We start from the raw sequence: 13,016 nt of genomic DNA on the forward strand, positions 1-13,016 counted from the left end.
CTCATAAGTGTTAAGGTCATATCTAGGTAATTATGCTTCTTACATGATGACTATTACCAAGAACATTTATAGAACATTAAAATTTTTAATAATCTATTTGCATGGTTATTTTACCTATGGACAGGTAACCCTTCCCAATGAAATGTTTTAGAAAAGCAAGATCTGTATTTCATAGCCATTCCACTATTTGATTTTACTTGTAATATGGTACCACTTCTGCATTTAGTTTAAGTGTATTACCACAAGAGGGCAGATAACCTCAACCAAGTAGTAAGCATCTCTGAAGTGGGTTTTGCACTCACTGGTGCATTTAAAATACTATACATAGAACATAACTAACTTCCCTGGATGTCAGAGGCTTGCCAAGTGCCACTGCAGACCCATTTGGCAGGACTAATAACACACCAGAAAGTCCTAAAACTCTTTAAATTGCCTGGGTTTGGATAGGTTAAAAAATGTAAAAGCTGTACAGAAATTCTGTAAAGGAAAAAAGAAAAAAAAATTGTTTTATATTCTGAATTTAACAACCGCATAACATTTCTCATTAGATAGTTAACATCAGCAGAAAGGTAGGTCACTTGGACTTATAACAGTCAACTTACAACAAAGAACTAACATGGGCTGAAAAATCAAATAGATTTATTTAAGGTTTAGATAAATTCAACAGTTATAATGGGATTTATTATGCAAAGTTAGGGAATTTGGGGAGTTCATCTTTTATTTTTTAAAGATTCATGTCTCATACTTGATAGCTACAGTCTCCTATAAAACATACCCAATAATGATACTACCCAAATGTTGCATTAGACAAATGCTAGTTGTAAGTCACTGGAAATTATGTCTTGTATAAAGTCACTGTTACTGCAAAAAAAAAAAAAAAAAAAATCTGAGCTTACTCCTGTTAGTGCTCTAGGACTTACTAGCTTAAGAAATATCTCCGCCCACACTTACCTTCCTGTTTGTTTAAAAAACTGTTCCTCAAATTCTCTCAAGGCTTTCCGGAGTCTCTTCTTATCAGCCCTAGTTTCTCGGAGATGGTCAAGAAGTACAGGCCTGTATCAGGTAGAATACATATTTGCCATTATGGAGCTCTGGCATAACTGAGAGAGATGAGCAGAGTTAGATATTTAGGAAAAGGCTAAACAGAAGTGTTCTACTTAAAAGGGTGCCTTTTGAATAAGGATGACACATGTAGAGCCTGACCGGGGGAGCACGTGGCAGGGGGCATCACAGAGGAGGAAAATACACCATCAGAAAATGGAAAGGACGGATGGGTGGCAAGCAGACTGAGTCCATTATAAAAAGTGGGGACAGTAAAGGCCACATGAGTGCATGAGGGAGAAAGCATTTTGTAGGCATACTCATCAGTTATCTGGCGACAGACTAAAGAGAGGCTAGAGGGAGAGATTTTAAAAACAATTCTACTCTGAATCTTGACTATAGGGGGAATGTCAAAACCCTTGGGAATGAAACAAAGACCCAAAGAAAGCTGCAATTACGTTGCAGATTCTACTTACTTCATTCTAAGAGAGAAAAGTCAACTACCTGAGACAGGAGTCTACCTGGGGAGCTTGTGTCTGGTTTCAGAAACTCTGTGAACTCCCTGAAACTATATATGGGCATTTTCTATAAAGAAAAAGATTCCACTGCTTTCCAAAGAGCCCTACATACTCCCTCCCTACCCCCCACCAAAAAAGTACAGTTGCTTTAGAACAGCCCACCAGCCAGCCAGTCAACCAAGAAAGAGAAGAAAGGGAGGGAATAAGGAGAGAAGAAGGGAGGGAGGGAAAGAGGGAAAAATGGAGGAAGAGGGAAGACTGAAGTTCTGCTTCCAAACAGGTCACTCTTCTCTCAGCTGAAACTGGGGTGCCAGCTGATAACAAGCACACTAAAATCTCAGCTTACAACCTAGTCCTTGGTCTTTTCTCAGGTATTTGTGGGGATTCCATCCCTTTCTTGGGGCATATATACTCTCCACACTATTACACATGTTCAAAGAACTCATAATCTGGCCTATAATATACAAACGAAAGAAGGCCAAATGATCAGAGGAAGGCCAGCTACTGAATAATACTAATAATGACACTAATGAAAATCCAAATGGCTCCTGACTGAGGAGCCATTAGAAGAAAAAGGTCAGCTCATTTACTTAAGTCCCAGTCTGGCAAAACCATTTTATCTAAATAGAATAGAATAAAGGTCCTGACAACTTTTGACCCAACACAGAATCCCAGTTCCTTTTGTTCTAGCATCATCAAAGGCCAACACTACCAGGGATTAGACTGGTACCAGATCCTGCTGAAATGACGTGCAGTGGTATAAAACTGAACATCAGCCCTTAGGATATCTTTAGGACCATATTGGGCTTTCCTGGTGGCTCAGACTAGATAAAGAATCTGCCTGCAATGCAGGAAACCTGGGTTCAATCCATGGGTCAGGAAGATCCCCTGGAGAAGGCAATGGCAACCCACTCCAGTATTCTTGCCCTGAGATTTTCATGGACAGAGGAGACTGGCGGGCTACAGTCCATGGGGTCACAAAAAAGAGTCAGATACGACTGAATGACTAACACTTTCTTTACTTTATTTAGGACCTTATTAGGAGCCTTGGTTCCTCATGGCTTTATCTCCTCAATTTCCCTGTTAGGAGGATAAAACCAGATTGTGTTTTCTGGTGAATGGCATTTTTTAGAGAGTGTAATAGCTCTTCTGAGTTGTATATTGTATGTACATATAAGGTCCCCCAGACCAGAAGGAGTTCAAAGACGACTCCACACTTAGGATTCACACTCACATGGTGGCCTCGTGTAAATTGGACATGGAGAGTGCTGGCGGTTTGACCTCCTTCTTTTCATCGGGGAGCAGGAGCCTCACAGGCTCAGTCTCATTAGAGTGTGCGAGGTGATCGCCAGTAGGAGAGTGAGATGCTGGATTTGGCAAAGAAGGCTGCTGACTTCCCTGTGGACAGTCTTCATCAGAGTCTTCTTCCTCCTGCTTATCATAAGAAGAGTTCAATAGAGTCACAAAGTGCTAAGTGCCTCTTAGGGAAGCAGAAACAGGAAAAGGGAACCATAAATAGACACTATGAAAACAGTAGGTGACCCCTGTGCCTACTGAGAACTTAACATAAGTTAATAAGCAAATAAAGCACCCCTGCTGGGCTAAAGTGCTTACCAAGCTCAGCTTCCTCTGCCGGCCAAAGAAGGCACAGACAGCTGGGAGATGTTCCAATCTGGGCTGCACTGCCTAGCAATCTTCCCTTCCCCCAAACTTATGGGCCCCAGCTTCGTAAGAGTTAACATGGGTGAGGAGAGATGGACCACAGACCTCTGTGTCCTGCTGTCACCCAAATCAGATCCTGGTCTGGGCTCAGATACAGAGAATACTCAGAAAATGGACAAGTTCAGGGAACAGCTTCATGAAGGCCAAAAACAAAATGGAGATTCTCTGTAACCTATTCTGATAATGCTTGTCACAACCAGATGATTTTCTTGCAAGGAAATCTGAAAACCATTCCCTGTTTTAAATTATGCTTCCTTAATGGGAAAATCTCAAAATATGAGTCACTATGTCTCTGTGTTTAGAGTTGTGGAAGTATAAATGTACGGAAGTATACTTAAATTTGTATCTGTTAATATTTATTTTCTTTTAATACTGACATCTTGAGCAAGTGACTGTTCTAATATTGGTGGTGTAGGATTTGTGGTGCTTTTCTAGTTCTGTATTCCCATAAATCATTCTTAATTAAAAGTAGTCTAACCCAATTTCAGTATTCATATTTTCTATTGAAATGAATCTGCTTCTATCTTACACAGTGATGGTCAAATGGTAACAAAAACAAATGCTGCATTATTATCAAAGAACACACAAATCAATTTTCTTATTAAAGGAGAAAAATTAACAACACCAGACTAAAAAGGGTTCTGTTTTGTCTAACTGTGCTGTTGTAAATTAGGTAACGCCAGACTAAAATCCATCATTTGTTCTCCTCACCCAAACAATGAAAGCAAATGCTAAAACTGGCTTCAAAAATAGAATGGCTATATAGTCCTGTCTCACAGTAGTTTTAATTACCAGCCACTGTTAAGTACAGTGTGGGAGCTGAGGGAGACCTCGTTTCGACGCTGTGACACAACCGGCCGTGTGGGCAGGATATCCTGCCAAGAAGGCTTGCGTACCACCCTCCTGGTGTCGCCTCCCTAACTAAGTATCAGTGCAAAGCACAAGGACAGGTTAGTAGTGTAGGCAAGCTTCCTGACTTACAATTGTTGGAATAAGGGAAGGTGTGGACAAGATTTGCTTGATAATTCTGTATCGGTCATAAAGAGGCTTTATGAGGTTCTTGTCTTGCTTCGTTACCTAGAAAACATGAAATTATTGTTCCTTTCTCAAACAAGAATGAAAACACATCAATGTTTTTAAGAGGCAAAAAATAAAAGTTTTGAAGCCTAAAAGTTTTGAAGGGATTACACTACTAAAATGCAACAGTAATCTTCAAAAGGTAGGTCATTGATAAGATACTGTATGAAGCACATGCCAATTTTCTTCTAGGAAAAGTTTCTTAAAGGAGAGGTCCAAGTTGAGAAAGATGTTTTTAGAGCTTACTAGAGGAATCCTCAGTGTTTAAATGGTAAGGCACCTTTAATTATTTAATTAAAGAATTAATAATTATTTATTTCTTCATTCTTAAAGAAACTAGTGGGTGACTGCAGCCTATCAATTTTTCTTCTGAAACATGTATTTTATCTGGACTTGGAAGATTCTATCCACAGATACCAACACTGTCCAGGTCTTTGTCACTACATACTTGGATTATATGCTAGTTTACTGGCTAAATCTGGCATAAACTAAATATATTGAATAAAACAGTAAACCTCCCTGGATTCTCAATTTCCTATCTATACAACAAGGACGTTGGGAGTTTAAAAAGTTCCTTCCAACCAAAAAAAGTGTATAACATCTTGGTCCACCAATCCATTCTATTACCCTTCTGCTCTTTGACTCATCCCTAAACACTACTTTTAACATGCCACAAGGCACACACAATTTTAAATAGTTTCCTACTTACCTATTAATCATCTGCCTAACTACCCACCCACCGACCTATCTCTCCATCCAAAATGACCAAACTCCTCTGCTTGCTTTGGTTTTCCTCCCTGATGTGTGTCCTGCATGAAGGTTCTATATATTCACTACACACAGACTCTGTTTCCCTCTGGCCCAGTGGATCTCACTCGGCAGGTGGTGGGAAGGAAACAGTAGAAATAGCACACGGCACACCCACCCCAGGGTCCTGACTCTGCCCTCCAGATCCCCGATGAGAACCCTGGAGGAAGAGAAAATGGCTCAAACGTGTATGTTTTCAGCCTTCTAGTTATTCTCATGCTACCCCACCTCCATCCCAGCTGAGAACCATTCTGGCCTCTGCCGATCTTCACAGAGAAAAGGAAGTGAAACATACCTGTATCTCACTGTCTGGGCCTCACCTGTTGTCTGTGTTGTAGCCTTGTCTGCCCAAATAAATTATATAATGTATTTCTTCAAATTCTCATGGTACACATGTATATGCTTTCCTACCACCCATCTAATAACCCAGGGTTTTATATATAGTAAAAGCAGTCTGATTTTTAGCAATCTTCATATAAATTCCACAGGCTATCTGACCCAAGGCTCTTTTATTTTCAGTAGAAAGAAAGACCACCTCTCTATGTAGAGCAGTTCATTTATTGGTTAAGTAACCCCAAGAACCTTTCATTTTCTAGCCCAATCATTCCTTAAAGGTTTTCTTAGTCATGATACATTTTTACACATGAAAAATTCACATATTAAATGGGATTTTAACAGGTAACAAAGAAAAAAATTTCTAGGTTCAGAAAACAGTAACATGTTTTTTTATTCAGTATCTTACTGGGACTTACATCCCATAGAAAGCACTTTGAAAAGGATGCATTTAACTATTATTGGCATCTCTCTATTGCAGTTTGATTTTGTTGATTTTGCTTATTTTTACAATAAAAATATTTTATATTATCTGGATTCTAGAAAAGCTAAATTTAGTCTTAAAAGGGAAAAAGAAAAGAATGACCAAAAAGCAAGTGAGAATGATGAATGCCATTACAGAAAGGTTCCTTCCACAGATGCTAGATAAAAGTCAGGGCATGTATATAACGTATGGAATTCATCTTTCACTCTAATGATTCTATGATTTACTCTTAAGATCACTATTAAAGTAATCCCCAAAGACAGATGTGAGGGTTCAATGGCCATAAGTATAGGACACTGTCAAAACTTTAATACCATCAGTGCTTATCCTCAAATACATTTGACAGGACAGCAGGCTGCCTGAAGAATAAGGGTTAGTGGTTATGCCAGGAGCTGTCTTCTACTCAGGGGCCTGTGGAAACTAGCTATTATGAGGCCTGCAAAGTGGATATTCATGGTGGAAAATGAGTCCAGAGGTAGGCTCTGCAGGACAGGTAACTCCAATCAAGGGGCCGAGATACATTTGACTCAGCTATTCCTCATTTCTCGGCCACTTTCTAGTAAGATTCAGACCATTTTCTCCTCTGACTCCAATGGCTATTTCTGAAATGCATCCTGCTCCCCAACTCTGCATAGGCTGGGTATGATATGTTAGTAGTATCTAACATGTTTTTTATTTAAATAGAGAAAACAAGGATCATGTTGAATAACCTGCAAGAGCCAGAGAGAGATCCAGAGCATGAATGGGTAGTCCGATTTTAAAGATAAATTTAAGGAGATAAACCCTGAAGCTAAATAACCCTTCCTTCCTGCTCCTCCATTTTTTTTTTTCATTTATTTTTATTAGTTGGAGGCTAGTTACTTTACAATATTGTAGTTGTTTTTGCCATACATTGCCATATGACCCAGCAACCCCATTCCTGGGCATACACACCAAGGAAACTAGATCTGAAAGAGACACGTGCACCCCAATGTTCATCGCAGCACTGTTTATAATAGCCAGGACATGGAAGCAACCTAGATGCCCATCAGCAGATGAATGGATAAGGAAACTATGGTACATATACACAATGGAATATTACTCAGCCATTAAAAAGAATTCATTTGAATCAGTTCTGCTCCTCCATTTTATGGCATCAGAAGAAAGGAAACTTCAAGAAGGATGAGTAAGAGGGGGCCATGCACAGAAGGAAATTTGATATGCTTTGTTGACAGCTTGACATCTCCATCATAAAAACTGCCCCACCTCACCTCACCCCACCCCACCCAGGAGGTTACTCCAGTCACCAAGGTCTGGAATGGCTGCCCCAAGCAGGCTGGTTTTCCAAGCAGAACTGCTATTGAGTGGTCAGCCCCAGTGTTCATTCCTTCTGGTCCCTGGTCAGACAGTCGTTCGAGAAAAAACTGCCGCAGCCTGAGTGCTTCTACCACCACACTTGTTTCCCTTCTCCCCACGGCACTGGTCCCGTGTGTTCTTTCACAAAAACATAGAAATCACTCAAACCGTCACCATAAACAAGCTCTCTCTTGGAGAGGGAGGTAGAACTGACATTCCCCTCTCTAGACAGAGAGTGATGGGAATCCATTATTCTTTAGCCTTAAGGACTCAAGTCCTGCCAAACTTTCCCTGAGTCTGTCTCCCTAGCCCCTCACTGAGGGAGACAGTCTGTGTGGAACAAATCTGTTTCAACTAACCAGTCAGTCCAACAACTAGTGACAGGAGGTCACTAGTGAACATCACCATGCAAAAGAGCTGCCGGAGAGGATGACCAGGTCAGTTCAGATTTCCAAGCACAGGCAGATCAATACCGGCCTTGAAAAGAGAGGCTGTAAATTCAAATAACTGGCTTCAAAAAATTACACACTATATTTAATTTGGAAAATTATGGACTCTCTGAACCTTAGATTCTTAATATGCAAAATGAGGATTATTTTTAATTATCTTATGTAAATGTCTCTGGCACAGAGTCAGGCATACTAAATGTTATTTAAGTCATCAAACTCGTTGATTTGAGGTTACCATCAAGGTTGTAAATTACTAAAAGAGGAATACCATGGTGCTATTAAAGCATAAGTTTAATAAATAATGAGAAACTATGTCAATATGAATATGCAAAATGAAAAAAGGATACATAATTATGTAGACTGCTACCTTTTTTTAAGGGGCAAGTTAAGAATGTATATTGATCCTTTCTTGCATATGCCTTATATAGAAACTCCAAAAGGACACAAAAAAACATTACTAACAACAGCTCTACCTGCTCAGGGGTGGGAGAACTCAGAACTGGAGCTGGCAGATGGGGAGGAGTCTTTTTAATGTGTAGCTTTTTCTGTTTTTTGAACTATGTGAGAGAGTATTACCTACTCAGAAAATTAAATTTTCGCTGAAAGGATAAGTAGACAGAAGAACTTGATGGGATATTCCTTTTGGTGCCTTTTTCCTGTATGTCTTCCCTCCCTCCAATGCACAACTCACTAATCCATGATTAAATTTATTTCATCTTTATAATTATTATGTTTTTTAAAAATCTGCTTTTCTCTTCAAAGATGCTGCAGTTGATGAAGGGGCAGAAGAAGTAATGGTCATTACTCATCCACTTGGTAACCTGACCCTACCTACAGTTCCTGGAAGGGACAATAAAAAGGGGAGAGGTGCCAGTTCCAATTCAGCTGTCAGAGGAAGACATAAACAGGCACAATAATCAGAACTGAGGGATGATTCACTCATTTCCAGGGCTCAGTGCACACCCTGCGACCTGAAAGTGACTGTCTCCAAAAATCACCCACAGATGATGGAGGGAGAAAATCACTCAGTGGCAGGATCTGAACTGACAAGGCCATGCTGTAGGGTCTCCTGCATTTATCAGTTTTAGGACGAGCTCTGACTAAACACCATGGCAAAAATTTCAGGAAGAGTCATAATAAAGGCATCTCTAGAAAAGAAAGAACTCATCTTGAAAGCTTTAATATTTAATGCATTTTAAGCAGTAAAGCAAAGACCCCAGATGAAAATCATCTGTCATTTTGAGTTTAAAGAAATGGGACCTAATGAGATCACCTCAAATGCTAATCAGTTCCCCAAGGAGCCAAGAATAGTACTATTTTAGAAATTTTCAGTCCTCCCTTTGCTGCTTGTGTGGCTTCTAGACTCCCCCCTTAAGAACCATCTATAGCTGCCCGGCCACGTCAGGTTGGCTGTGTGAAGTTCTCCTGGAACAATCCTGCAGCTTTAGGTCCTGAGACTCACACATTCCACAGCCGGTGATCTCTTTTCTCTACTGCAGAGATACAAGGCTTCTCTGAAGGGACTTCTGACACTAGGAGTTTCCCTGGTGGCTCAGATGGTAAAGAATCTGCCCGCAACACAGGAGACCCGGGTTCAATCCCTGGGTTGGGAAGATCCCCTGGAGAAAAAGATGGCTACCCACCCCAATATTCTTGCCTAGAGAATTCCATGGACAGAGGAGCCTGACGGGCTACAGTCCATGGGGTCACAAAGAGTCGAACACAACTAAGCAACTTTCACTTTTCACTTTCTGACACTAAACAGTTCAATGGATGGCTGAATCATGTCAATGTATGGGCAAAAAACCTTCACAATATTGTAAAGTAGTCTTCCAATTAAAATAAGTAAAATAAAACAAGAGAAATAAACTGCCATTTAAACAAAGATGACTTCAGAGATGACCAGATGACTAGAAAACTCAGAGTTTTTCTGACCTTCAGACTTTCAATTACATGCTTTTATTTGACTTAAATGCCTCAGCAGAGTGACGGATCATCCCAGTTTTCCCATGACTGAGGCTTTTGATGACCCTAAAGTTAGGAAAGTCTAGGGAAACCTGGGATGGTAGGTCACCCTAGTCCTGAAAGATCTTAAAATGAGCATGTCCAAAACAGACCTCCTAAGCATTCCCTCCCACCCTCAGTGTACTCCCCCTCTAGCTTCTCCCCATCAGTAAATGGACCCATCTCCTTTCCTTTACTCCCTACCACCCAGTGAATCAGCACATCCTTTTGATTCTAGAACCTAAATAGACTTTGAATGTGTCTGCTTCTTTCCATCTCCACAGTGAGCATCCTAGTCCAAACCACCCATTTCATCTTCCCGTTTCCGCTCTTTTTCCCTATGATTTATTCTGCATAGTGTAAATCACACCATGCCACTTTCACACTTGGAACCATTCAACAGCTGCCTGATACTTTCAGTGGCCTGGGAACTCCTGTGTTATGGGCCCTGACCTGTTTTTTCTGACTTCATCTCATGCAGCCCTGTGCACGAGCACTCAGACCTGAGAATTCCAACCACAGGTGAGCTCTTCCTTCAAAGGCCACCATACTTGCAATTCCATCTATCTAGAATGCTCTTTGCTGCTCTCTTGGCCTGCTGATTCTTTTGCATTAAATGTCACAGGACTTCCTCACCGCAATATATAATATAGAAACCATTCTTATTATTTTCTATCATATCATCTGTTTCTTTGCACAGTACTTATCAAAATCTTTAGTGGTTTTTCTCTGTTGAATTATTTCTTCTATCCCAACTCCCAGAAAAACATGAGTGCCAAGAAGACAGTAACCCACATCACTTTGCTATCTTGTTAATCTTTTTATCCAGCACATACTGCAGTTCATAACACTGGTAAGTACTCAGATCTTTTTGCAAATGAATGACTGCCCACCAGTTTCCAGGCATCGCCCTTTATTGTCAGAACAACTATATTAATAGGTATTATCTGTATTATTATCGATGGAGAAGTTGAATATCAGAGAATTAGTTCACTCGTCAAGAGTACATAACTAGAAAGTGGCTTATTCAAGGACTGAGTCCTGCTCTAAGTGTTATACGTTGCTTTTATAGATGTAGTCAAAGTAACTATAAAAATAGGAAAGACCATCAGAAGCACTAAAGAATGGAAAACCACAGATGTGCCTGGATATGTGAGCATGTCATGTGTCTACACACACACACAGTTATCTACTTACCCAAGGACCATGACAAAGTCTAGAACCTTTGTGGGTGGGAGGAGGGGATACGTTGGCTGAGTGAAAATCACTCATCACGACACACTGGTTATTTTTGAGTTGAACGCTACTTCTTAATGACAGAGGTATCCAAGGGCCCATTTCTACTTGTATGTCATATGCACCAATGTAAAGGACTAGTCCAAGGGGAAACAGTAAGCCTTTTGGGATTTGGCATATGTTGCCATCTTAAGATCTAGACTAGATAATGTAAATACAACAGAACAAAGTCAGCATTCTCCTCAAGAGGACTTCATTTCAAAGTCTAATATGCTAGTCTGTTCATTCATAAATCCATTCACTCTATAAACACTTATTCAATACCTTGTACAGACACTAAGGATCGTAAGTAATAAACTTCTTTACTCAAGAAGTTGTCAAGTACTGTGAGAGGCAGAAAGTGGCACACAGAATAGTTACGAGCTATGTTAGGGTATTATTTGGTTGTTAAATCGTGTCTGACTCTTTTGTGACCCCATGGACTGTAGCCTCTGTCCATGGGATTTCCCAGGCAAGAATATTGGAGTGGGTTGCCATTTCCTGCCTCAGGGGATCTTCCTGACCAGGGATTGAACCCATGACTCCTGTATTGGCAGGCAGATTTCTTACCACTGAGCCACCGGGAAGCCCTATGTTATGGTAGCTACAGATTATTCAAGAAATGAAAGACAACCCTGCTACTCAGAACTCAGACAGAAAAGACTACTAGCAAGGCTCCTTGGCATTAGTAAAATGTGAGCATAGATATGCAGGAGAGGAGGGACTAACCAGGTAAATACGAATTGGTTTTATCATCTTTTTTTGGTAAAATATAATACATCTTTTCTTTGAGCTCATATATCCAAATGTGTAACTGACAACTGTATCTAGGTATCTCACCAAGATTTCAAAACTAAGATGTCTAAGCTGAAGTCTTTAAATATGTTACCTAGCACTCCTCAAGAAACCCTACCTCTCTATTCTTATGATATGAAATATTAAACCACATTCACAAGGCATTTACTCTCTGTGTCCAAATTTATAAGTACAACATTCATAACAGAATATGGCTCATTCAAGTAACCCTAACTTAACTACATCTATAAAGACCTTGGGCTTCCCAAGTGGCTCAGTGATAAAGAATTCACTTGCCAATGAAAGAGACGCAGGAGACTTGAGTTCAATCCCCAGGTTGGGAAGATCCCCTGGAGGAAGAAATGGCTACCCACTCCAGTATTCTTGCCAGGAAAATCCCATGGACAGAGGAGCCTGGTGGGCTACAGTCCACAGGGGTGCACGCACACACACACACACAGTAAAATGAGTCTATAATCCTAGTCTTGGGTTCCTTTGCTAACTTATCAGGGGAAAGTAAGGGAGAACGAGATATGATATACTCTAGCGTCTTTACCATTTGTCTCTCATTAACATGCAACACTATAACCTTCAGAATGGCAATACCCAGAACCATGTGGCAATACCCTAGGTCATAGCTATAGCCCACTAGGAACTCCTCTGACTGAAATCTTCAGCGCCAGTCTCACAAAGTTGTTTATGTGATACAAACTGGTCAAAACCACAGTCTCACTGGCGCCGTGTGGAGGGCTGGGGCCTTGTGCAGGCTGGCGAGGTACCTCAGGGTCTTCCTGGGAAGGAAGCTGCTCTCTCTTCTCCTTCAGGCAGCTCAGCACAGCATCTGGAGTCTCCTCTCCAGAGGAGCTCGGCTCAGGGCCCACGGCCTCCGGCTTCCCATTCTCTCTGCGAACTGTGGGTTGCTCACAGGGCGGGGTTCTAGGTGGGCCTTTGGGAGCACTCCCTTGCTCTTCCGACAGCTTCAGCTTTAGTTCTAAGAGAAATGTGGTGAGTTACCACGAGTACGCAGACTCATTGGTCTAGTAAGAGCAAAGAGCCTTTCAGGAATTTCTCCCCTGATGCCGAGTGGAAATGAACAGTGCTGATCATGGCTTTCCACAGGGCAAGGGCAGCCTTAATAACCAAGGCCAGTAGCACACACTCCCCATCAGATGTGAA

General features: G+C 40.9%; 1 protein-coding gene across 8 annotated transcripts in view; it reads right to left on the reverse strand.

The window, feature by feature from the left end:
* Positions 1-13,016, reverse strand: part of FAM13C (family with sequence similarity 13 member C) — a 138,211-nt gene that overhangs the window by 3,132 nt on the left and 122,063 nt on the right. For 4 of the 8 annotated variants that reach the window (XM_043925530.1, XM_043925532.1, XM_043925531.1 and 1 more), the window contains 4 exons: positions 12,620-12,831; positions 4,263-4,358; positions 2,794-2,993; positions 952-1,053 (listed from right to left, as the gene is read on the reverse strand). In XM_043925530.1, coding sequence (XP_043781465.1) covers positions 952-1,053; positions 2,794-2,993; positions 4,263-4,358; positions 12,620-12,831 — 610 coding nt within the window. The other 4 variants (XM_043925528.1, XM_043925533.1, XM_043925534.1 and 1 more) reach the window with 4 other exon arrangements.

This window comes from Cervus elaphus, chromosome 15 (genome assembly GCF_910594005.1).
Source record: "Cervus elaphus chromosome 15, mCerEla1.1, whole genome shotgun sequence".
Taxonomy (NCBI): domain Eukaryota; kingdom Metazoa; phylum Chordata; class Mammalia; order Artiodactyla; family Cervidae; genus Cervus; species Cervus elaphus.